This window comes from Chamaea fasciata, unplaced genomic scaffold (genome assembly GCF_029207755.1).
Source record: "Chamaea fasciata isolate MVZ Bird 193981 ecotype frontalis unplaced genomic scaffold, bChaFas1.0.hap1 SCAF_7, whole genome shotgun sequence".
Taxonomy (NCBI): domain Eukaryota; kingdom Metazoa; phylum Chordata; class Aves; order Passeriformes; family Sylviidae; genus Chamaea; species Chamaea fasciata.
The window spans coordinates 10313116-10339272 of record NW_027094092.1 but is presented as its reverse complement, the minus strand read 5'-3'; the positions used below and the strand labels follow the sequence as shown (position 1 = coordinate 10339272).

The window sequence follows — 26157 nt, the reverse complement described above, 5'->3', positions numbered from 1 at the left end:
GGGTACTTTGGGACTTAGTGCCACTCCAGCAGCCTAAGCCTTTCTATCACAGAGCATCACATTTATGGTCCTTAGTCTCTGCTTGTGACTCCAGTGCTTTTTCAAAAAAACCACAAAGGATAGTGCTGTCCCAACCCCTGCGCCATCAGTTCTACCCATCGTCCCTACACTGCCCCAGGCATGGGCAATTCCACACACCCTGACTGGGGCTAGAGATCAGGCCCCCATCCATCCCAGGCTCTCATCTCCAGCATTCCCACTCAGAAACAGAAAATAGAAACTTATTTGATCTCCTGCTCCTGTCAAGACAAAGTAAAACTCGACTCCCCAGCTGTGTTTCTGCAGCAAAGCCCTCAGTTGATTACAATTTTGCAGCTGAAGGATGGCCTTTTTCCTGACCCTGTGGAATTTACTGGATTTTTCTTCTCAGTTCTTAAGAAATTAATTTCCAAAAGCCTGCAGGCTTCTGTCGGGACCCTGATTGGAACTGGTGTAATACATCAACCCTGTGCAGTGACACGTGCTGCCAAAACCCTTCTCCCCTCCAAAAGCCTGGAGGGAATCTGTGCACAGGGACCCCACAGACATTACCCAGTGCTCAGGGTATGGTTTGTTTGGGAGGTATTCCCAGGCCATCTTAGAAACAAAACCAGAAAATCAGCAGGAGGAATTTGGCAGGAAAAAGGCCACAGCAAAGAACTGGGGGTGAAGGCTGGAGACCAGCCTGCAGGATTGGGAACCTCTTGGATTGGAAATGTTTCCCCTCTGTCTCTGGGTAAATCTACAATTCAATTTAGTTCCTAGCTGGGAGTAACAATAATCATCCTCCGTCTGCTTTCCCTGGGCAGGCTGGAGTTTATGTGGGGCAGGAACTGCCTTTTCTCACAGTTCTCAGTGGGCTCACTAATCCTAGAAAACATTGAGCCTTCAGAAAACACAGACATAGAATCCCGGAATCATAGACTGGTTTGGGTTGGAAGGCGACTTAAAGCTCACCTCATTCCACCCCTGCCATGGGCAGGGACACCTTCCACTATCCCAGGTTGCTCCAAGGCCCATCCACCCTGGCCTTGGACGTGTCCAGGGATGGGGCAGCCACAACTTCCTCCAGACAAACTCCAGAGGGAGCACAGCAGGTTCCACTCGCAACCCCAGGTACACGAAGATGCTCACGGGAGGAATTATACAATCTCTCTATGTGTGTGTATATATATCTACATATAGTTTATTTCTCACAATCCTGGTAAGAGTTACAGGTGTATTTGGGAATCATTTACAGTTTCACAGCATATGGAGTGGCCATACAGCTTGTGATGTGAGTAACATACAGTGTGTAGAGAGCACACGATTCCAACCCATCCACCCACCACTCACACAATGGGTTTCCAAAGCTAATACTAGATTCAGCTACGGAGAAAGCCTGGAAAATGTCAGGGTACAGCGTTGGGTGTTGTACAACACTGTCAGTCACAATGGGACAAGCTAAACTACTTTAAATTTTCAATCTAGTATTTCTAGTCTACCTGCATTATTGCATTTATACGCTTTTTTGTTTTCAAAGTCAAAGTAAATAGAATACTATATGGGAAAGGAAAAAATTCTTGACTATTTTAGGATTTGAGCTGCAGCCCATACAAAGTGTCCATAGAAGCATAGACAAGATTATAAATTCAACAAGGTATAAATTAGCTGGATAGCTTTGTGTGTAGGTAGGTGTCCATTTCCCTCCAGGAAATGTGTCTAGCAGCATATTATTTCTGAGAGCAAAGAAAAACCCCAAACCTGTATGTTGAACACAGGTAAAGATGTGTAAGTGACAAGCAGGTCTGGTTGTACAGGGAAGAAATCAAGGTGTCACTTGGAGAATTCCTATCCTTTGGAAAACACACTCAGGAGCTGACTCAAAACCCACTGACGTCGTTGGAAAGGTGCCTGAAGCTTCCAAAGGAACAGCAGGCATTTCAGTCTGACTTCCAAGGGCTTTGGATCAGTCCCTGGAGAAATAACAGAATCCAAACAAACCAAAAACAAAATAAAAGTCCCCTGTAATCTGACCTTCAAGTTCCCTTCCTACAATTTTAGTTCCTCCACAAACTTATAGCCAACCTGCACCTACCACTGGAAGAGAGTTGGTTTCCCAGGGAGGTGAAACTGCAGCTTTTAAAGGCTTCAGTTGAAACAGTCCTGGGAAAAGGCACCAGGGTAATGAAGGGCTGCTCAAAACTCAGTAAAGCCAAATTATTCTCTTTTTGGTTGGTTGGCTGGCTGGTTTTTAACCAAACAAAATTTTGTGGCACCCTTGTTCTCATCAGCTTGCCCTAGAAGGTAGGCTGTTCGAAGCAGCCGTGGCAAAACCAGGGATACAATGCAGGACTCGACTGTTGGAAAGGTGATTAAAGATTCTTCTTGTCCTGGTGGGAGCTTTGGTGCTGCAGCATCATCACACAGACAGAAAGAACCTGTACATTCACATTTGTGATGCTGCACTGGGGCTGAGAAATGGAAAAGTGATGGAACTGTTTGAGAATTGCAAGCTGGGAACAACCAGAAGAGAAAGGGGAACAGCCAGTCCAAAGCCTATTTAACCCAAGTTATGCTTTTCTGCTGAAAAAAATCTATTTAATTTGAAAAGCATCACAGAGCAGAGGGCACAAGTCCCAGAGTACTGCATATCCAAGCACACACTGTCCAGAGGAGGGAGCAGAGCTGTAGCACAAGGTAGATCCAAACTCATGAATTTGAAAAGCCAAAGGCTCTGATCTCTCACAGGATTTTGAGGCCTATTATGGTCAATTGAATGAAACGTGAATTTTTAGAGGCCCAGAAGTCCCACAGTTGTCTGTCATCCAATGACACCGGATCAGCTCATTCAGATGAGACAATCCTTGCACCTCCTGCACTCTCACCCCTGGCACAGCAGCTGATTCTTCCAGGCCAGCAGAAGTACATGTCCTCGACTTCGAAACTTTTTTCTCTGTTTTTGGTGCTCCAGAGGGCTGAGAGAGCTCTGGCTGCAGCCAAGTGTGATGTGTGCTCACACCACGTCAGCCCCTCTCTAGCAGCCAGAACATCTCACACCTGACTGACAGGGAAGGACAAGAACAGGGCCTTCCTGGGATTTGTCATTCATTACAAATCCTGTGGCAGACAAGCACTCAGTCTCTTGCAGACTTAGACCCTCAAAGGTGAGGGCAGATAAAAGCTTCACACATTCCCTGCTGTGACACACAGTCTGGGGGCCAAGCACTGCCTGTATTTTTGGGGGACCACCCAAAACCTGCCTTAGCCAGCCCAAAATCTTCCGCAGCCTTGGGCTATGGAGAGGTCACATCTGCAGAGCTGCCTGGGAAGAAAGTAGGGCAAGAAAAGGGAATGCAGTGCAGTGGCCAAAGAAGGAGGAAAGAACAAGCAATGAATTAGATCAGAAACCAGTGGAACCCCATAGTCTGTGGCAGCTGAAGATCTGGTGTGAACAGTCATCCCAGGAATTAGGGAATTTAAAAGGAAAGCAGGTTACAAGGCTGGACTCATGGTCTCAAAAAGAAGAGGAAAAAGTCATCATAGACCCACTTTATTCAGTGGATTAAACCCCCCAAGGGTTGCTGGATGGGGGCACAAGCTCCAAGGCTTTTTGGGGCTGTCAGTCGAGTGTCAGTCATAAGACCCAAAATGTGCCAACAGATCCTCAGCATCAGCAGACTTCTCCCCGAAAGAGTAAAGGGCTAAATACCTCCAGTGTAAACAGCAGGAAAGATTCTCAATTCCAATGTCCCTCAGTGATAATTTACTGAAATACAGAACTGTTATGCTCAAGATCAAAGCCAATTCCTCTTCATGGCAGGAAGTGCCCAACCTGTGCAGCAGAACTGCAGCCAGCTCATGAACGTGATGTGATGCTCCATCCTGCCCCTATGGACATCTCCCAGCTTCATGGTGAAGGGAATGACACCACAGCAAGGCCTGGGAAAGGAATCAGCATTCCTGCTCCAGCATGAAGGATGGACCAGGAGGATGGAAGTGCGACTAGGCTGCATTTGAAGTCCTTGTCATAGTAAAGGACATGAAAAGAGAGCACAGCCCCTCCTAATGTCCTGGCAATTCCCCTTAATCATGCAAAGTTGGCTGTAGAAAACTTCAGGTATTTTTCTAACCCTTTAACATTGCACAGAGCCAGCAGGAATTCATCTGGAAAAGGCAATTAGTGGAGGTTAATTTGCATGGCACCAGAGCTTGTCATTTTTGCCTTTTTCCTGAGGAAAAAGAAGGGGGAAGAGGATATAGAAGTTAGTATGTCCTTACCAAAGCTATTAAGATAATTAATTAGTGCTTTTTCTTTCCACTTCTCTGCTCTGTTCCATGCACCCTCTCAGAATCTTCACCGACTTGGAGCTTTCCATGGAGCTGATTGAAATTCCAAGAAATTCACCTTTCAAACATATTTTTTCATTGCCTTCCTTTTTTGGTTTATTTCTCAAAGGATCGTTTTCCTCTCCAATCTTCAGCACTGTTATTTTCGACCAAGAAAAATAGTTAGAAGTTATTTCTAAGAATAGTTAGAAGGCTGCTGAATTCTAAACCCAGTAGCATTTCCAGGAAAAGCAGGGAATATTTTAAGGCATAAATCATCTCTCACCAGCTCCAGGGGTTTTTGGTTGCACTGTTGTTGTTCATACACAAATCCTGATGCCAGTATAAGCAGGGCTGCCTTGGAGAAGAGACTTCCCTTATGCTCAGCCTAAGGAACGTTTGTGTCAATTTAAAAATAAATGTGTAGTTGAGATGATTTTATGATGACCTGTGATCATATCCCTGGTGCCAACAAGAACTCAAAGGCCAGAGCATGGTGAAGCCAATGGAAAAATTCCCCTTCTTTTCAGTATTCTATGGATCGACCTTCAAACTTTAGTCCATCAGACACAAATGGATGTTTAATTTATCACCCAGCCCGGGGGAACTAAGAAATACTTCAGGGCAAATGATTGTTGAGTGCTTTAAGTGAGCCCCAGGAAAGCAGCACCTGCAGGAATGCGTTCTTACCCTCCCAAAAATGCTGCTGCATTATCCCCTGGCTGCCAGATTTGTTTTCATCCTGCTGCAGCACTGTTAGGAATAACAGGACTTATCTACAGGGTATTAAATCAGTAGGAAGAGGAAGCAGAAGCATAATCCATTTCATCTCTCTTAAAATAGAAGCAGCAAAAACCTTCTACTGAGTTGTCCAAGACAGCAAAATGACATCTTTATATTCAACTAAAATTTATGATTCCCTAAAAAGATTGAGATCGGGTGCAGTGATTCAATCGATAGTTTTGGTGATAAGCTGAAAGGTCTGAAACCAGTTTTGCCAATATTTAATTTATCAACTTGATCAAAAGAGTAAACTAGCAATCTAGATCTCTTCAAACCCCAAGCACAGACTCTGATTAGTTTTAATTCACTCTCCCCACGGAGATGTCACTGGAAGGACTTCATACCACAAAAACCACACAAAAGAAGGACATCAAGCAAATAACGGCGTGTGCTCAGTACGAGAAAAAGACAACTATTTATTTAGCACAGCGAGGTCAGTCATTTAAGCCTTCTGCTTCGACAGATTTGGGGCTGAGAGAGGGGGATTTGCTCCCTCGGCCTGGAGCTCGCTGGACATTTTTGGCTCAGTACGAAAGCACTGCACAGCCTGGCACAGTAAGGCAGGACAGGAGGTGTTTGCAAGTCAGGGCTGCGGCGCGCTGTGGCATCTACGCTGGATCTGCCCAGCTCAACACTAGACCCACACTTGGAAAAGCACTACAGCACAGTCCAGGATAGTCTAAAAGTGCCTCCTTTTAATGCAAAGAGTCCACACGACTACCCAGTGGGGGGAAGCAGGGGCTCAGGTCTCCGAGCACACAACACACTCAGCACTTCACCAGCCAAACATTCCTTGCGGTGAGGAGAAACCATAACTGGAAAGGAATTCAGGAGCTGCATGGCATGGTGGGAATGGCACAGAAAAGACATCACGGACACTTGGTTTGAATGCAGGGAACAAAGGAAGGGGCATCTCCAGCTTGGATTCTCTTCCCCTCCCAGACTGCAGTAATACAACACAAAGGTTTGTACACACACAAGCACGCAGGATGTGCTTCAAGGCGCACACACACACAAACAGACACGGGTGTTTTCCAAACCTAACTGCCAAAGAGGTGGGTTCCAGGTGTTGAACCTGGACAGCAGACTGTTAAGTGATCACTGGAAGTGGAAAATCCCTTGGGAACAGGACAGACCACATTCAAAAATCCCTTACAGACAGGACATACCAGGTTTGCTGCATAGGGCAGACTTGAATGAACAATGTGCCCTGATGAGGAGCTGCAGCCCCATCACCACCTCTGTGGTGTTTCTGGATGAAATTGGTGGCCTTGCATCTGAGTGCTCTAAGGGCAGGGGGAGTTTGGAGATGGAGAAAAGGTTAAGGCCATTGGCTGACAACTGTTTTTCCCCTCTTCTGTTGCCAAAGGTGAAGACAAGGAAATAAATACATTTTAGAAAGTAAAACTGGAGACTCGAGTGAGGCAGGTGCTTCACTTTCCTCCCCCGATCTATCTATGCTGGTCAGGGCAGAATAGATAGATGTCATGCCTAATGTCACACACTGCTAAAGACAATCCTAGGCCAGAGCTGGGAGGGAGGGAGGGGACAGGAAAGGTAGAAACATCTCTTGAAAACAGAAGTCACTGTCTGAAAATCACTATCCTACTTGGCAAAACACAAACCAGAGCAGGAGGGGGTGACTTCCCTTCCTTCTGAGCAACACAAGCAAAACTCCTCGTGAAAATTTCCCTGTAAAGTTGTGCTTCAGAAATCTGAGGGCAGAGGAGGACCCTTCTGCTTCTAACCCTTCCCCAGGCTGTAAGTGACACACTGCTGCTGGGAGACACATCCACAGCTCATGCCAAGTGCTTTAGCCTACCAGGATCTTACCTGGAGCTGTAGCCTTGCTTTCCAAAACTCCTGTGAGCCCAACATGCCTGCTCCTGTTTCTGTGCTGGCAAAGGTGGAGGCATCAACCTCCAACTGCACCAGGACATGGTGTCTGGTATTCCCAGAGGCCATACACCTTTGGGAATATTTTCTGAGCTCACCATAGGAGTAGCCATGCATTTCCACCGTGTGCATTCAGCAGGTCAGATTTGGAGGTAAGTAAGACAGACATGAGCCAAGAGAAGAATTGCCAGGTCAGGTTATACCCCCTCACCATCCCGTGTGCCAGAGGCAGACACTGCATAGGCAGCACCTGAGGAATGCACACCTCCCTCTATCCCTGCAGCCCCTGAATTCATCCCTCCATCCATCTCAGTTAAAGGTGCACAACAGGCTCTGCAACAGAACTCACCCCACTAGAAAGTGTCAATGCCTCTTTCTAATCATCACCCCTACCCACGGGCTATGGCCGCTGCCAAGCTCCCATTGGACCTCATCTAATCTCTGACCCAACTTAAACCCAAAATGTAAGGGGTTTTTATAACACTCTGTTTTGCAGCAGCCAAGAGAAGCCCAATGGAAGCTTTCAGAGGCAGATCTCCTCACCTCTTGCTGTTTAGTGCTGAGCATCGGCCAAAGCACTAAACACCCTCCTCTCCTCCCCCTCACAAGGTCTGGCATTAGAGCCAAGGTACTCACCCATGAAATCAGGCAGCTCCCAGGGGCTGGGAATTTGTTTCCATTTCCAAAGTGTGGATGAGTTACAAATCCCTGCTACTACTGTAACAAGAGGGAGGTAAGAAATCCACCCAGGACATACTCCAGTGCCCTTAAAAGGGGTTTCCCTGGTACAAAGCAGGTAGATCAGTGTTACTTTCATGGGGTCCCATGTCCTCTCTGCCCCTAACACCAGTTCATGTCTCCCCCTTTTCCTGTCTTCCCATATGCTGAGAGACGACAGCCTTCAATGGGGGAAAAAATCCAGTGAAAGGCCTTATCCAAAGCTCCCAAAAAATGAACACAAATAGTACAGCCAACCTCGAAGGAGCTTGGACTGAGATGAGACCACAGCACCCTGCAAAGCCCAGCCTAACTTTTGGAAATACTAGATCCAAAACAAAGTCTCTATCCCAAACGCTGCCCACGTGACCCTGGTGAGCCCTGGGATCCTGAAGGCTGCAATGGGACTTCTCTGAGCCACAGCACAGCCCCTCTGGTCACTGCCCAACTGGCAGCTCAGCCAGGAGAGTGACCTGATGAGACGTCCCAGGCTCACACTTGGCTCTGCCACGCTGCAGCCTCCACCTGCAGCCGCCCTGGTTCCTCCGGAGCACTTCCCAGGCAGGTGTTCCAAGGTGGGATGATGAGCAGCAGATACACAGACACCAATCAGGGATCGCTCGTGGCTGTTGGGTCAGGGAGCTGCCTCTTCCCTGCCAGTGCCCTTGCACTTCCCTTGTCCCAGGGGGGCTGGAAAAACACCCCCAAGCCCAGCATCACAGGCGAGCTGGGCCTTTGCACTCCCCCTTCCATCTTCTTTACCACAGCCCAAGTTAAAAGAGAACCAAACAGAAATCAAAACACAAACTGGGACTCCAAATGGGACGTAGAACACTTTGGACTTGAAAATGGAACTGCCAGGGTGGGAGGGGGTTAGTTCCCAGGGAGGACAGCAGGGGAGGGGAGGGGACACCGTCATTTACACCGATCAGGAGAAGCTGTAATCTATACACAGTGGTATAAGCCAAGATATATTACATGAAAGAACACACTGAGTGCATGGAGTTACCCACAGCGGGTCAGACTGGCACAGTTGTCTTGAACAAGACCCTGGAGTTGCAGTTGGTGTTTGTTGTTGACCTATCTAGCTCGCTCTCTCTATATATAGCTATGTATAGAATTTCTTTGCATGCATTTGTCTCAAAAGGAGCTGTACAGCCAGGCTGGGTTTCTCATCCCAACCCCGTCTCGGTCTTCATTTTTTCCGGGCTAGGAATGCCACTCCCACAATCACAGCCAGCGCAGCCACCGCCACTCCTCCGACGATGATCAAGGGCTTCATGTTGTCGAAGAAGCTGCCCGGTGACTCCTCGGAGCTGTTTCCCTTGTGGTCAGAGTCAGGGGACTGGCCACTGGCCTCCTGTGTCTCCGTGGCGGCAGGGCTGGGTTTCAGGTTGCTGTGGTTGTTGGCGATGGCGGCGTCACTGCCTGCCTTCTTGGTGGCCGTGGCAGAAGCAGGCTGCTCTTTGGGGGCCTCCTTCTTGTCTGCATTTGTGGCAGGCCCAGGGTTGGCTTTTTCCGGCTTCCCGGAGCTGGTGGCCTTGGCATCAGGTTTGTTTCCGCTTCGGACGTTGCCTTTGGAATCCATCCTAGGGGTGCTGTGGGCAGCGACTGGATACACGGGACTATCCCAGTTCTTCTCCCTCGCCTGCCTGCTGCAGGAAGCAGAGGAGCTCAAAGCCTGGGAGCAGTTGTCTTGGGATGCTTGTTATGCTGGCAGTGTCCTATCTGGGCATGGTACAGCACCTGGAGGGGGAAGCAGAGCAAGGAGAGGTGAGTGACAGGGCAGAGCAAGCCAGTGTTGCTCTGCCTGGAGGTGATGGAGGACAACAGGAAGGAAGACTGGAAAACTTGGCACCTTCTTTCAGAACTGTGAACTCCATTCAAAGCATTTACTAGAGGCTCTGTGCCTGTAACAATCACAGAACCAGTGAATGGCCTGGGTTGGAATGGACCTTTAAGCTCACCTTGATCATGCCACAGGCAGGGACACCTTCCACTGTATCAGAGGGCTCCAAGCCCTGTACAACCTGGCCTTGGACACTTCCAGGAATGGGGCAGCCACTGCAGCTTCTCTGGTCAGTGTGTGCCAGGGCCTCAGTAAACTCACAGGGAAGGATTTTTTCCTAATATTGAACAGGAACATCAAACAAGTTGGACTGACTGTCATCTATGGCTGCCACATCTGGGCATCCATAGTCCAAGTCCATACTGGCTGTGTGTGTAAGGCCATTTGTCAGTGATGACAAACTCACATCCAACCATCCAACTATATAAACCTTACTTTGCCTTTGCTCACCCTTTCAATTCCTTCTGGGTAAGGAGAGAACACTTTGTTCCATGGGAAAGCAGATGGATAGATCCTCCCTGCCTGTCTCACCCTCCACCCTTCCTTTTGCAGCACTATCCCAAGGTCCATTTAGGAAGTGGTTAATATATGATCTTGTGTGATGCTCTCCCTCCAGATGGGTACCATGCAGGAAAACTCACAGGTATCAGGGATAAAAGGATTATTCCTGGCAGAATTTTGGCGGAGCAAGAGCAAAACAAAGTCCCAGATCCTCAACTGGTGTCAAACAGAGAATTGACTCCATGGATTTACTGCAGAGCTGGATCTCTTGGTGATAAAGACATCTCACTCCTGTCCCCTCCTTTCAGGGTTTGCTGGACTTGCCCATGAAGCCAAACAAGATGCTGGTGATCAGCTGGGGCTATCTTCCCCAGGGAACTGGTGGAAGTGGTGAACAGCATGGCTGCACCACGGGAATTCAGCAAAGGGACAAAGTGGGCTTTGAAGGGATGTAAAACTACCACAACAACCTCACCCCACAAACCTGGCATGACAGGGTGAGCTGAGGATGGAGTTCCTGTGGCTGCACTTCCATGTGATGGGAGGAGAGGACAATGCACTGGGCATTTTGCCAGCAGGCTCTGGCAGTTCAGCACCACATCAGCTCTGAGCTCAGGAAATAAAGAGTAACCAGGAATCAGCGGTCGGATCCGAGCCGCCGGCTTTGCTGGCTCCCTGCTGACCCTCAGGGCTGCCAGGAGCTTTCTGCCTGCTAAGTGAAATCAGAGCTCATTGTCTGCATCAAGAGCTGAAGAGGCTCCTCAAAACCCTCAGCCAGCAAAGGTTCCTTCCACGGTGGCTCAGAGGGCAGATCACTCCTCTAATGACAGGAACAAAGCCCCAGGACTGCAGCAATGATCTCTGCTGCTGACTCTTCTGGAAAAAAGGCTGACTAATGTGGGGCTTTCATCTCCATTTAGGCAGGAATGGAGGAAATCTCACAGAAATGACAGGTTTGGGACTACAGCAAAGCTGAGCTACACCTTATGGCTCCTAAATGTAAGATGGAAACACCTCCCTCTCCTGCTCTCCCTTGCCAGCCATTGCTTGGTGGCCACCAACTGCTCCAGTGCCAGTCAGCTGGAGCAGACTGAGGGAACCGCAGCACCAAAATCATGGAATTCCATATCTGTCACAGAATATCCTAAGCTGGAAGGGACCCACAAGGATCTTCCAGTACAGCTCCTCACACTGCACTAGGCTTGGTGACCATAAAACCCCATAATTCTCATTGACTACAGCAGGACAGTGCTTGCATTCCCTAGTTTGGGATACCAAACCCTTTAGGAAACCCAAACTGTGCCTCTCTCACAGTTTGCTAAGTGTGTATCAGACATTTGGGCATCCCATACCACGCAAACACCACCTCAGATGCTCACCCAGCTTCAGACCTCACTGTGGCTTGGGAGGGAAACAAGGGCCTGGCCACGTGCAAGAATGTTTTTCTCTCAGTGCTTATTCCGTAACATTTCCATAGATATCACCTGCCTCACCTTTTCCGATGCTTCCAGAGAACATCCATACTGCTCTGTCAGCACAAGTGCTACATAAATCCAGGGCTGAGGCTGCACACAGTCACTCCCAGGACTCTGCACCTTTGGTTTGGGACCAATTTATCCTTTTTTTTTTTTTTTTTTTTTTTTTTTTTTTCTTTTTTTTTTTTTTTATCTGGTACAATAAGAGATTATTGTACACAAAGAAATAGTTAAGTGGAACTCACAACTGAAGTGGGCTCAGAGTTTAAAGCAGGGAGAGTAAGATTAATTGTGGCATAAATATTAATTTACCTTCTTTGTCACTTTGATGTCAATTAACTGGGCCACTCACACACTCTGATATTCGTGTGGTTACAGTACATGGACCAAGAATTAAACTTCTGCTCTTTCCCTAGGAAAGTCATGTGCAGCCTATGGAGATTATGAGGTAAATCAGTGAGGGCAAACTCACCTTTTTGCTGAGAAATGGGGACCCTGCACAGCCCAGGCACCTCAAGGTTTATCCACACCCCTCAGTGATCCAGGTTCCTGGGGGCAGGGAAGCTGGTTTTGCTTGGAGCTCGTGCTGGGCCATGGAGCTTTGTCCTGCCACCATGCCCTGCACTGCCACAAACAGAATTTCCTGATTCTAAGTGCATTTTCACTAAAAGCAACACAAACTCCTCATGCGGCTTAGAAAAGGTTTCAAAAGATGTAGAAACCAAACTAACCAAAAATCAATATCGGCAGTTCTTAAGTGCCCAGATAAAAGGGCTTCTGTCTGTGGTTTTCCATCACTGCAAGTAGCCACAGCATCACCCAGCACCTCTCCAGACCCTCTGGCCTGGCTCCAGACTCCTCTGACCTAATCCTCCAGCTCCTGGGTACCCTTAGAAGCATATCCTCTTCTATCAAGTACTTAACCCTCTTCTATGTGCTCTTAGCTCCCTACCTTGGGAATAATCTCTCTCCATTCTGTACTTCCAAGGGCATGACCGTGGGCTCAGCTTTAAGCACCTCTGTCTCCCCTGGACTGAAGAAAGAGGTGCTTTTCTCATTTCTAAAAACTAAGCCCTCAAATGAGGGCTCCCCCATTCCTTTGTCTCCTCCTCTTCCCTCATTCCATCAGACCAAGTTTTCCTCTAATGACACATTTTCCTACCTTTCCTTTCTTCTTTATAGCTCCTCACATCTTTTTATTCCTCCCTTCTCTCTTGTCAGCTGCTGACTCTGCCTGTCTACCCATTCCTCCCCATTCCAGCTCCCTCTCTGCCTCCTACACAGGCAGCAGCACTTGGGAATAAGATTTTGTGGGAGACTGGCTTCATTCCCTCCCTTTTCCCTGCTTCATGCTATTTCTGTTTAACAATCAGTTAAACCTTTCAGGAAGGTTCTCATTGCCAGCAGCTAACCAGCTCTTTCCTAGGCTGGGAAGAGGGAGCTGGAGTAATAAAACCAGGGATGATAAAGGAGAAAAAGGAAAGCCTTCCAAATTGCTGCTGCTACAAAGATTGGCACACAAAAGCCACAGCTCCCCTGGGATGCTCTCAAGGTCAGTGCAGTCAGACTCACCCAGTGCAACAAGCTGCCCTCCACTGGAGCAACAGGCCAGCAGAGGAACAGTTTCCCTTGGCTCCCTGAAGGGCACCTTTCCTGCCTCAGATCCCAGCAAATCACCAAACACATCTATTCATCTGTCTCCTTCGTGCTCAGATGAAAGCTGCATCAATCCTGCACTGAGCGCAGCAGATGAGTCATTGCTAAGCTGTGCCACAGCCCAGCTCCATCAGGATGGCCCCTTCCCTCTGCAGGGACCAGCCCCATTCCAGCTCCAAATCCTCTCATCCTCCCCTACTGCTTCCATTTGGAAGGAAAAGTCAGTCACCTTGCAAGACTGAGGAGCTGCTCCAGGGTGTGGGTCTGGGGTGCAGTGGGAAGCTCATCCATAGGGTTTTTCCCGCTGTTATGAAAAGCAGCACAATTCCATCAGGTCCTTGACTGCCACACTGAGACTGGCAGCAAGGAAAAATTTAACACAGTGGGGTTATGTATCAGGATTTATCGTGCAACAAAGGCCCATCCCTACACTCCAGCTGTCCTCCAGCTGGAAACATCCATCTTGGAAATAGCTACTGACCACATCTGACCTGGAGCAATGCTGTACAGAAAGAGCCAGAGACAGGAGGAAACACCTTATCTTCAAATCCTCCCCCTTATCCCCTAATCTCTTCTTCCTTTCTTTATCACTCCTGCCTGCCTGGAAGAAAGGCATTCCCTTTAGCACAGGACAGACAGGCCCTTGCTCTCCCTAAGGAAACAGCAGTTGGCACCAAAGGTGGCTCTGGTGCAGCATTCTCATCATCCCACTCTCCTCCACCTTCTCATCTAACCCCTAAGGAATGCAGCTTGGAACACCCTGTCCTTTGGGAAGTGTCCTCAGGGGGTCTGTGCCTGTCCCCTCCGCCACATATGGAGTTATCTGTCAGGGCTGGAAGGATTTGTGTCCAGTCCCCTCCTGCAACTGAGCAGCATTCCCAATGCTTCAACTCCCCATTCCCAATGGGGAAAACCAGCACTTCTCCCTTTTTCTGAGCTGCTGGGGGAACAAATGTGTTAAAAGCAGGGAGATGCCAAGCAAGCACCCAGGACGGCAGAGTAGTGACTAAGCCTTTCCCCATGCCCAAGAAGTGCAGCGAAGATGGATGAGGTAATGCACCGCCTCTGACATTACCATAAATATTAAAGCAGCTTTACATAAGGAGCTTGTGTTCTTTCAGCTGCCGTGAGCAGCTCCCCAAGGAGGATTTTTGCTCCCTTCCAGGCTATTTCAGCCCCCAGCTCCTGACGCAATGCACGGCAAACGTGACGCAACGCAAACCCCACGCCAGCAGAGTCACTTGCCACAGACGCCTCTAAACGGCCTCAGTGCTGCACAGCCAGGGACAGACTGTACAGGAGCCTGCTGTGCTTCCCAGCCCTCCCAAACGCAGCCCTCAGAGACAGCAGCACCAAGTCGCAGCAAACACTGGTGACCCACTTCACTCTGATGAGATATTTATGAATCCTTTTCCCAATCTGTTGTTTGTTACTCCCTACATTCCTCCCCCCATCACTGGATTAAACATTTCCCTCTCAAACAGCCCTTTGAATCTTGTTGTGGAGAGTGTCAGATGCTGCAAGTATTTTAGCAGTGGCAGCAGCCTCAAATCGCTGCCAGGGGGGAGATCTGCCAGCCAAGCCTCTGCTCCACGGCTGCGGCAATTCCTGCAGCTGCTCTGAGCCCCAGCATGCTCCTCACTGGTCCAGCTGGTGCTGGCAGTGACCAAAAATCTGCACCCACCACCCCCACAGCCCCCAGAGCGTGGCCAGGACCCCCCTTCTCACTCCCAGTGCCACCAAGCCACGTCCCCTCTCTCCAGGCTGGGCAATGCATCCACACTCAGAGATTGAGTTGTACCCGGCACCAAGGTGAGGTGTGGGAACAGGACGGGTTCCTGTAGCCCAGCAAAGGTGGATTTGCCCTCCATTTGCAAAGAGAAGGGCACTGGGATGCAGACCTTGGGCCACTAGCTGCACAGAGGTTTGACACCATTGCCAGTGTCCCCTCTGGAGGCTGCCCAGACATGCTGCCCACATAGGTGACACAGCACTTCAGTCTCCCCACCAGCAAGAGCCCAGGAACAGGACATATATGGTCTTTTTCTGCACCACAACCTCTGCAGATGACAAGCTCTAAGCTGAGCGTCACCTCTGCAAGCCACACACATCCTGTCCCCAAAGAGCTCCTGGGATGGACGTGGCAGACATTTTATTCTCTGAGAGATGGAGGTGGCATTGCAGACACACCACACTCCTGCCAGGGGCTCAACCTGTGTTCTTTTGGGGGAGGTTTAACCCCAAACACAGCTCCAACCTACCCGGGTAAGACACCCTGTCTGTACAGAGCCACATGCATAGCAAAAACCAGGCACTGCCAAGCAGTTGTGGGAGAGAGATTTTTGTCTCCAGCCACGTGCTCTGACTGACTCCCCAGGGGTGGGCACTGAGTCACACCTGGCACAGCCCTGGCCTGCTGTCAGCAAGAGAAGTCACACCAGGCATAGCCCCTCAAGTGCCACCAGCCCCCACCCCTTACAGCTGCACTCTCAGACACATCTTACAGCAGAATAATTTCTAGAATTCGACATAATCTGGAAATACTTTGCTGAGGTTGGGTTGGAAATACCCTGCTGCAAAGCCTGGGTCTTCAGGGTCCCAACACAGTCCCCAAGCCCTCAAAACAGAGTTCAGAGCACCTCAATTTGCTGTACTAACCCCTTTAATCTTGGGTTTCAACCTCCATCAGACACAAAATCAAATCCTCTTTTCCCCAGTATAGTTCCATTTCTTTGAAGCAGAGCAAAATTGTAGCTTTTACCCTTCAAAAATCATGAGGTGTTAGATCTTGAGCCTCTCCCTGGCAGAGCTGAGCATCCCTCACCCAAAGACAGAAATTAAGGGCACAAAGGAAAGGCTTCTCAGCCAGGATGACTTTTTTTCCCATGGCAACTATTTATTTGTTAGGACACTGGATTGAAGCACTGGAGCAATAATGGGGAACACTTTGGGAGACACCACAGCAACAGGAATCCTGGAGCCTTAACCCATGAGCGTAACACCTCACAGGGACCTGGGTGCATCCTGAACCCTACCCTGGGCAACTCCTCATGTTTTGACTTTAGCAAACACACTCAGTTCATTTCTTTACGATGCTTTTCCAGCCCTCCCAGAGCCAAAAATTCAATTCCAGCAACACCCTGGCTGGGGTCAGGGGGCTTGACTTGGTTCTCTACTCAGCTCTGGGGTCTGTGGTGCCAGCTCAGGGGTAACGTGACAGGGTCAGCAAATATTCCCTGCCTCTTGGAAAATGGTGTACACTCATTCCTTCCCACCACAAAGCCCTGCTCCTTCCCCCAGGCCTGCTAGCACTTGGGAAAAGCCTTTGGGGAAGATGCTTCCAAATTGGGGTGCTGCTCCCCAAGCAGCCACGAGCCAGTCCCCAGTTTCAGGAGGGTGATTCCCTTTCTGACAGATACTGCATTTAAGGCATCTTCCTCCCAGTCCTGTATCCCAAATTCAGTATTCACAAGCAAAAAAGATGAGGGATACCTGTGACACAGTGAAATAGCCCCAGCCACTGCAGGAAGCAGCAGAAAATTCAACATCCCTCCTCAGTTTATGGGCATCCTAAATCCATCCTTTCTGCCTGATGCAGCATCACCCCCTTTGTGGCTCAGCTGGGGTCAGCAAAAAGATTCTGGAAGCAATTTCTCACATGGAGAGCTGGGTCTGGAATCTGGCAGCCCCTGGGTCTGCAGGCATCAGCCTGAAAACTGTTGCTCTGCAGCTGAAATCTAAGAAGGCACTGCAGGCAGACAAGGGGCCAATTCCACAGGAAGCAGTGACCTTCCAGGGAGCCTCCCCACACTCTCTGTGGTAAAACCCATCCCTTACCTTGTGCAGAAACACCAGGGCACTCTCCTACCCAGCAAAAAGCTGGAAACCATCTGGGGAAGGATGGCCAATGCTCCTCTACAGCATGGAAATCCCTGCTCAGGGAGCTCCATCCCTCCCTCCACCCCATCTGCCAGCCCCGACACCCAATCCAGGATGGGGACAATGTGCCAGGGTGTTCTCCAGCCCCGCATCCCAGCGGCCTGCCAGGGGATGCAGTGGGAAGAAAATGCACTTTTAAGGGAGAATTGGGATTTCTTCCCCCCCAGCCTACCACAATATCACAGGGTTAGATGTTGGTGTTGGGCACCGTGGCTGAGAAACGACTGATGGAAAAAACACTGAAGGTCAAACCTGTGAAGGTCAGACTTTTGGAGGTCAGTCCTGAGATGGAGCAGGGAGCTTAATCCAGCATAGTCCATCCTCCCTCTCCTGACGGCATCCTGCCCAAGCCCCACCCAGGAAAACCGGGCTGCGGTGGAGAGGTTTCCTCCTCTTGTCCCAATGCCCAAGTTTTGCCAGCCTGACCTCGATTCAATTTTAAAAATCCTCTTCATTCCCCCTTCGCATTTCCCCAGAAGCCACCAGAGGGACAGAGAAGTAAACAGCGGCAAATCAACAGGTCCCTGCAAGCACACATCACAGGGATGCACATGGATGTGCAGAGAGCAGGGACATCAGACTGGAGAGCTTGAGACACTCCCAAAGCATTCCCTCGCTGGAAGCACCCACCGTGACTCAGGAGGCCTGGGCTGGTATCCACCCTTCTCCCACTCCTTCGGTGCAATATTCTCCCTTAAAAAAGGCACTGCTGCCTCTGACATCTTTCTCTCTTTTGGGTTTTTTGGGGCAGATTTTCCTTTGTGAGCTCCTCTCCAGCACAAGCCCAGGGTCAAATCAAAGGATACACGCCCTAATTGATATCAAATTCTCCCTGCCCAGCAAAACAACCCCCTTTCCTCGGAAAAGGTGAAGGCAGGACCAAGCAGGCGGCTGTTCTTGCTTCCCCTCCTGCCTCAGGACTGGCGGAATTAAACAGTCATTAAATCCATCCAGGCAGAGCAAAAGGCGAACAAATCCCACTGTCCACGCAGATGGGAGGGGGGAAAGCAGCTGGAAAACTTCTCTGAAGTTTTCAGGGAGGTGCACCAGCTCCCCTGCCAAGGCTGGCGCGGCTTAGCTGGGGATGCTGCTTCCCTTCGTCCCTCCCAGCAGCCCTGTTTCCGGCACATGGCCGGCTCCGTTCCCCCGTCCCCGGCGCCCTCCTGTCTCCGGAGCGCTGCTGCGGCATCCAGGGCCTCTCCTTCCCGCCGGTCCAGCTCGGATCGGGCGGAAGGGCTCCGCTCGGGCCGGCCGGCGCAGCCCGCAAAGGCGGCGGCGGAGGCTGTAGGTACGTGGAGGCAGCAGGAAGCAGCGGGTAGGAAGCACCCATGCATTTGTAGAAACGGCTTCTGTGGCTGCCTGACCTTCAGGGAGAAGAACACGGGAGCTGTGACGGGAGGGGAGCCACTTGGGGCCGCCCATCCTCACCGTGCTCCTTGTTTGGGGTCAAAAAAGCACTTTTTGCCTCTTACGGGGAAAGCTGTGGGGTGCCTGCTCCAGAGGCAGCTGGCATGGCAACCCCCGGCCTCCATCCCAGGGGGCTGCGAGGAGGTGGACACTCACCTTGAGCAGGTAGCTCCACGTCTCCATTTCGCTTTGTCACCCTGCGCAGGACATCCGCACGTCCCGGAGTCGGGAGCCTGGAGCCCCGGCCCTTACACCCCGCGCCCCCCATCCCAGCGGCATCCCTTACCTCTGTCCTCCGGCAGGACGAGTCACACCTTGGGAGCTGGCTCTTGCGCAGAGGGGAGGGAGGGAGGCAGGCAGAGGGGGGGGGAAACTTGGGAGTTTCCCACAATGCACCTCTGCAGACTGCATGAAGATGGAGAGCAGGGAGGGGGGGAGAGGGCGCTCCAATCCAGAGGGAAGGGCTGGATCTGGAGGGGCAGGACGCCAAGGGGGGGCCAGAGGGTGGTAATGGCAGCCCGGCTGCATCTCCACATCCTCTGTCATTTGGGGCTGAGCTGGCTCAGCAGTTCAGGGCTGTCCCTGCGGCACTGACCCCTCTGCTGCTCCATTTGTTTCTCCTCCAAATCCTGCCTAGATTTGCAGCAAGTACATGAAACATAGCAACAAACTGTGGGAGACACACTGAGAAAAATACCTGGGAGCAGGCCAGCCTGATGAATTGGGATGTCTCTGTGTAGACCACAGGCAAAAGGAGTATGAGCCTCCCCCCACCAGGATAAGGGATTTCCAACTGAGATGATCCCTGGCAATAAGTTAAGGAATGTCAAACTGACTTGCCAAGGAAAAGCTTTCCACAGCGCAGGGAGGACACTGAGATGCTGCACCTTGGGGTAGTTCTGTGCCAGATCTGCTTCCCCTCTCCCCAGACTGCTCCTTGTACCAGCAGGCTGGGGTTTGACACCCCTTCCCAGACCAGAGCTAGGCACGCAGCCCAGTCCTGCTGCAGAGCACTGTCAGCCAGCCAGGCATGCCAGACACAGCCACCTCCTCCTCATCCTCTTCCTCCTTACCAGCTAAAAGCAAAGAGTTTTTTCCACTCTGCTACAGCCTCACCCATCTGACCAGGTACAGGCTTCAAATTCCCAACCCTGTGTCACTTCCTGCTTATATCCCAAACCTCTGCAGGTTCTGGGATTGTCTGGAGCTCCTTTAGCTGTTATTTCAGAGCAAATCAGGCTGCGTGCTACTTGCCCATCTGCCTCCATCAGTTACTTGGGACCCACCAAGCAACCACCAGTGCCCAGCCAGGTGCATGTCATGTCTAAAAAAATATTCAGGTTGCTTAAATCCCATTGCAAAGAAAAATCCTGCCTGTATTTGAAGAGAACTGCAGAATGAGGGGCTGTATGAAAAAACCCAAATTTCCCAGGACAGGCTGTGCTTCCAGGAGCTGCTTTGGGATGCAGCTACCCACACCCCCTCGGGGTAGGGATGAACAAGGTTCCTTCTGTAGTCCTTGGCTCCAGGAGCCATCTTGGCTCAGACAAGCTAGCACGGACAGGATTAGCTGTGGTTGATGCTGATGTTCCCTCTGTTCCCTGTCTGGTCCTGCACCCAGCACTGCCAGCACTCCCTCCTCTTTCAGAGATTTGTGTCAGGCACAGCCAGGACCTTTCCATGGTTCCAAACAGCTGCTTCCCCTTCCTAACACCTTAATCTGCTGTTCTCCTGACAACAGCAGAGGGGCTGAATTCCTGCAGAACTGCCGAAAATCCACAGTTTAATGCAGGTGACATCCCCTAAACTGCCGCTTCCCTAGCAAAATCTCTTTGCTACTTCTGTATCAGGCAGGAATATCCTCAAGGTGGCAGGAGGAAGGAGGGAGCCTCCTGCAAGTGGGAATCACTGGGTCTTGTCCCCAGAGCCTGGAGGAGCTGAGGGCAGGGGTTCCGGCAACGTTTCCTTATGTTCACACACTCTGCCTCTGCCTTAGGAGATAGGCAGCCCCACGTGATGCTCTTACATGCCTCCGACCGGAATTCACGTTATATTTAAATTCTGAATGTAAACTTTTTTTTTTTTTTTTTTTTTAACCGAGGTAGGAAAAAGGGAAGTGAAGGAAAAACTGTAAAAACAATAAACTTCCCCGTCTCCCCATCCCCCCTAACACAGCGCAGGCACAACGAACAGCAACCCTGGCTGAGACACAGCAAGGTGAAAATGGCTTTTTCAAGGTCAGAGGGAGTGGGAACCCTTTAGAAGCGGTGCTGCTGTATTTGCCCCCTCCCTCAGCTCACAGCACCTCCCAGGAGGAGTTAGCAGGGATAAGGACAGCCCTGGCTCCTGGGGAACTCCCCCCTGCAAAACCCACACGGGAATGTTGGTGGCAGCAGCATCCTTGGGAAGGAACACAGAATCATGGAATTGTTCAGGTTGGGAAAGCCCTCTGAGATTATCAAGACCAAACGTTCCCAAGCACTGTCCAAGGCCATCACTATCCTGCGTCCCCAGGTGGCACATCCATATGGCTTTTAAATCTCTCCAGGGATGGGAACTTCACTGCTGCCCTGGGCAGCTGTGCCAGGACTGGACAACCCTTTCAGTGAAGGAATTTCCCCCAATATTCAGTCTAAATCTCCCCTGGCACAACTTGACCGCATTTCTTTCAGAGAGAAACCGTTATCCCCAGATTTATTTGACATCCTGCAAGCAGGAGGGACAGTGTGATGTCTGGCTCTGAGCAGGGAAATAAGGAGTCCATAAGGAGTCCTTAAACTCCCAATGTGCCTTAAACCATCTTTTCCCCCTTTCCCAGTATCCCTCACAGACTGCTTTGCCAAACACATCATCCTGAAGCTTTTTTTTTTCTTCCACCATGGAAAGAAAATCATCACAGAAAATTAAATCATCAAGAGGGTTACCCCCTGCTAATCCAGACACAGGTGCCCTGTTCATAAACCAGACGAGGCAAACCAGGAGAGCAGGTCACAGAACAGGCCCACACCCCTTTCATCCCTGAGCATGCAAAGATCCTAAAAGAGCCTCTCTCCTAGAGCCCCAGTTACAATCCACCCACGGCCGCAAAGGGGGAGAAAAGGCCACACAGCAGCAAAACCCTGTAGCTGTTTGGGCAGCACCATTTGTTCTTACCTCAGAGTCCCAGGAAAGCAGAATGAAGGGCATTTTTCACAATGGACTGACTAGCTGCAGCAGCCAAGGTGGGATTCCCTGGCAGCAGAAAGTCCTGACAGTGAAAACCCAAACCCTGCTCCCCCTGGGGTACAATAAATACCCTGGAATGCTGAGCAGACTCACCTGGAGCCTCCCCACCAGCTGGCATGGGCCTGGGCTCTGAGTTCAGCCAAACTGGGCATTGCAAGTTGAAGCTCTGCTGGGGTCAGGCTCACCAGCTCTGTCCAGGCAGCTCCTCCCTGCAGTCAATTACATGGGCTTGTAATGCCTCGATAAATGTGTTGTTTAAAACCACAAAATGGTTTGGGTTGGAAGTGACCTTAAAGCTCAGCCAGTGCTCTCAGCACATTCCAGCAGCCAGCTGGGCACATTCTTTCCTCTTGGGATGGGGATTAAGAATGTCTCTGCTGAGATCTGTCTTCTGGAGAGCAGGGACAATGCCTTTGTACCCTGGAGCATGAGTCAGAGGCTGCAGGTAGCCCTGGGCAGTTGCATTTGCTCCTGGTGGATGAGGATGATCAAACAAGAGTGGATAGATCAGGATCAGGAGCTTGAAGAAAAATGCCCAACTGACCAAGGAGTCCCCAAATGCTCACAAATGGTGTCCTGAGTGGCCCAGCCAGACTTAGGAAAGCACTGAGTATGGAAATAAGTGCTTGCTGGTGTGTCAGGAGCATGGCTGGGCTGGAGGAGAAGTTGTCTGGGCTGGGCACTGACCCTGCTCCTCATGGGCACAGGGCACAGGCGGGACAGCAGAGAGCACACGGTGCGAGAGTCCCGCCAGGACAGGGAGCTGGGCAGCTGTCCCAGGGAGAGCCCATCCTTCCACAGCCCCTTCACCACCCTGACCATCACCAGGGAGCCTGGGAGCAAGCACGGAGCCAAGGATGGAGCCCTGGGAACCGGCCAGGGATGTGGCAGTGCCAGCATCGGAGCAGCCACCGCCAGCACCACGGCACTGTTTGAACCTGGCAGAGACGGGCAAACCCCGCAGGTCGTGGTGCTGGTGGGGGCCCTGGGGATGGGGAAGACAACCATGGTCAGGAAGGTGGTGGTGGAGTGGAGAGAAGGGACACTCCACACACAGTTTGACTTTGGCTTTGGCACTGACTATTTGTGTCTTCTGCAAAGCTGTTACAGTTCTGCCTGCTTTATCTCTGCCGAGGACAGGATGAAAGACACAGGAAATGTAGAGTCGGGTTCAGTCTTGCTTATTATATCTTATCTATTTACAGCATTTACAGTCTCACGAAGCGTGAGGTCCAACCTGGCAGGGAAAGAAACGAGAAAAACTGAGACCTTCTAACGTTTACCAAGGCTATTTATAAGATAACTGCCCAATCCCAGTGACACCTATATTATTTATGCGTTTGACCCAATAATGACCATTTGAGGTCTGCAATGCACACATCTTTCACCCAATTAGAGAAAACCACCCAAATACATGAAGAAGAAGGAAGCAGAGGGTGAAGAAGAAGGACTCAGACAACACCCTGAATCCTGCATCTTGGCACCCACACACCACTATATACCAAAACCCCAAACTTAAGTTTTCACACAACACCATTCCAACTACACACCCACAACCTCAGTGCTATCACACAATCTCGGAGGCCTGTTCCAAGGCCTCAAGTCAAATGTGGTGCCTGCCTGAGGGTCAGCACCCCTCAGCCCAGAAAGCCTGAAATTTCCAGTGTCCAGGGTTCCAACACAAACCATGGTCCTTCCCATGGAAGGAAGCGTGGCACACCTGGTTTCACAGTGCTGTCCTGGCCTGCGAGTGCCGGCTGGGAAGATCCTGGATGGCCACAAGAGGATCATTTGAGGTTCATTTTGGATGGCTTCCAGGCCCTGGGGTTTTCCTTGGTTCGGCTTGAAGCTGAGCTGAGCTCTGATCCCAGGGAGGTGAAGCCACTGGAGCTCACCCTGATGAGTTTGTTGAAGAAGACAGAGCTCCCCAAAGCCTCTTTGCTCATCACCGTGAGGCCAACAGCTCTAGGAAGCCTGAGGAGGTGCCTGAAGGGTGAGTGTTACATGGAGATACTGGGATTTTCGGCAGCCAGGAGGCAGGAGTATTTCCACAGGTATTTTGAGAACCCCAGCAAAGCTGACATGGCCTTCAGGTTCGCCAGAGGCAATGAGATCCTGTCTAGCTTGTGTGTCATCCCTGTCAGGAGCTGGACCATCTGCACCATCCTTGAACAAGAGCTCTGTGGGAAGAAAACCCTCCTGATATGCTCCAAAGCCACCACAGGAATGATGATGTTTTTCCTCTGCCAATTACTGAAGCACAGGAACAGGGACAATGCCAAGGTCCTGTAGCAGTTCCTACTCCAGCTTTGTTCCTTGGCTGCCGAGGGTATCTGGAGGCACAAGGTCCTCTTTGGGGAGAAGGAAATCAAGGACTGTGGCTTGGACCAGCCAGGGCTTCTCCCCCAGCCAGGTCTTGTCCCCTTCTTCCTTAGTGAAAGGATCTCAGGGGAAGGAGAAGACCATCGCAGTGTCTTTGTCTTCCCTCACCTGCACCACCAGGAGTTTTTGGCAGCAATGTTTTAGGTTCTGGAGGAAGATGCGGAAGAAGTCAGCAGCTTGGGGAGGCTTGAGAGGGATGTAAAACAGTTCTTAGAAATCTACAAAAAGTCCAGAAAGGATTTGAACGTCACACGGAGATTCCTCTTTGCTCTGCTCAGCCAGAAAGCCATAGAGTACATGGACAAAATCATTGGGTGCAGAATGTCAGCACGAGCCAGGGAAGAGCTGCTGCTGTGGCTTCAGGGGAGGCACAGAGACCTCTCCCACCCTGGCCAAGCACTGAAGGTGCCAGGATGGGTGAGGTGTGCTGAGCCCCCGTTCTCCGTGCTCTCCCACAGGCTGCAGTGGTGCCGGCTGTCCGAGAGCTGCTGCGCAGAGCTGGCAGAGCTGCCAGCAGAGCACCCTGGCCTGGCCCATCTGGAGCTGGGTGACAGCTCGCTGGGTGACAGTGGCGTGCGCCTCCTCTGTCAGGGGCTGCGGACTCCAGGCTGCCACCTGCACATCCTGCCATGAGCATCCCCAGCATTCCTCAGGCATCTCCAACCTGGGAACTGGGGACGTGCCACAAAGGGACCCCGGGGGATGGCACCGTGCCTGTGTCCCACTCTTCCAGGCCAAGGATCTGCAAGGGTATGGCACTAGAGTGGGGACTGCCACCATAGTGGGAGGGCAATGAGGACACTCGGGAGACTCTGAGGGTCTTTCCCGGAAATTCCCATCAGGCAGCGCTATTCCCGCATCACCAGCGCCTGCTGCGAGGACCTTGCCGCTGTGCTGAGCATCGACACGTGCCTGGAGAAGCTGGACTTGTCCTTCAGCGAGGGGCTGCGCGAGGCCGGCGTGGAGCTGCTGTGTCAGGGGCTCCAGCACTGTGCCTGCCCACTACAGACAATGCGGGAAAGGTGCTGCAAGATGGGCCAGAGCTCCCTCCTTCCTAGCCAGAGCTTTCTCCTTCCCACTTGGAGCAGCTCAGCAAGCAGAGGCCAAATCCCTCCTTCCCTGTTCCCCTGGCTCCCACCGGCTGGGGAGCAGCCAGCTGTTGGGTGCCTGCTGCCCAGCCCTGGCCACGCAGCTGCTGCAGGGGCCCTGTCTCACCTGCCTGGACCTGAGTGACAACGAGCTGGGAGCCCACAGCGTCCTGCAGCTCTGCCAGCAGCTCCAGCATCCCACCTGCCGGCTGCGGAGCCTGGGCTGAGGGCCCTACCATGGCCCCTTCGACACCCGGCATTCCCTGAGCTGGGGAGCAGAGGCTGCGGGACAAGGGAGGGCTACACAGGCATCCCTGCTGGTTCTGCACCTCCCTCCCCACAAGCTCTAACACCTTCTCCTATTCTGCCCAGGCTAAGCATGGAAAGCTTCAGCCAGGCCCTGCTGCAGGAACTGGACACCCTCCGGGCACTGCATCCCACCTTGAAGATCAGGAACCTCTGGAGTGTGATGTGCCACAGGCAGGGGCCATGGCCGGGCTGCCCTGCCACCGCGGGCTCCTGCTGGGGGAAGCACTACCCTCCTTCAGGAAGGCACTCCCCTCCTTTAGGAGAAGTCTTTCCCACAACCAGAGCCATTCCCAGCCCAGCTCTCAGTGCTGCCACTGGGTCTGAGCCTGCCCCTGGGTCTGAGCCTGCCCCACCCGTGGGGCACACGGAGCACATCCTGCTGCATCTGCAGGGAGGGGTCTGGGTCCTGCCCTCTCCCTTTTCTCTTACGAGTTGCTGGGAACCGTTGTGTGGATTTGGCAGTGCCCAATAAACACCCTGCAGACAATCCCAGCAATCTCCCAGTACTCTTCCCTATCATGCAACTGTGCTCAAGAGCGTGTCTGTGCACCCAGTCCCTGCCTCCCATCCCCGAGGGATGACT

General features: G+C 51.3%; 1 protein-coding gene and 1 pseudogene across 5 annotated transcripts; one reads left to right on the top strand and one right to left on the bottom strand.

Annotated features, from left to right (window-relative positions):
- Nucleotides 1-5517: 5517 nt before the first annotated feature.
- Nucleotides 5518-21792, bottom strand: CEND1 (cell cycle exit and neuronal differentiation 1). 5 transcript variants are annotated; one of them, XM_066187515.1, is made up of 2 exons: nt 21724-21792; nt 5518-9489 (listed from the first exon to the last, which is right to left on the bottom strand). In XM_066187515.1, exon 2 carries the CDS (start codon nt 9329-9331, stop codon nt 8939-8941), a length of 393 nt encoding a protein of 130 aa, XP_066043612.1. In that variant the 5' UTR covers nt 9332-9489; nt 21724-21792; the 3' UTR covers nt 5518-8938. The 5 variants fall into 5 exon arrangements, with proteins under 5 accessions (XP_066043612.1, XP_066043610.1, XP_066043611.1 ...); XM_066187513.1 differs by lacking the exon at nt 21724-21792 and adding an exon at nt 18857-18963; XM_066187514.1 differs by lacking the exon at nt 21724-21792 and adding an exon at nt 18727-18848.
- Nucleotides 18292-26016, top strand: LOC136292162 (NACHT, LRR and PYD domains-containing protein 3-like; annotated as a pseudogene).
- The last annotated feature ends 141 nt before the right edge of the window (nt 26017-26157 follow it).

Bases quoted from the DNA above. Each gene is read 5' to 3' on its own strand.
- CEND1 (XM_066187515.1), bottom strand. From the start codon at position 9,331: ATGGATTCCAAAGGCAACGTCCGAAGCGGAAACAAACCTGATGCCAAG.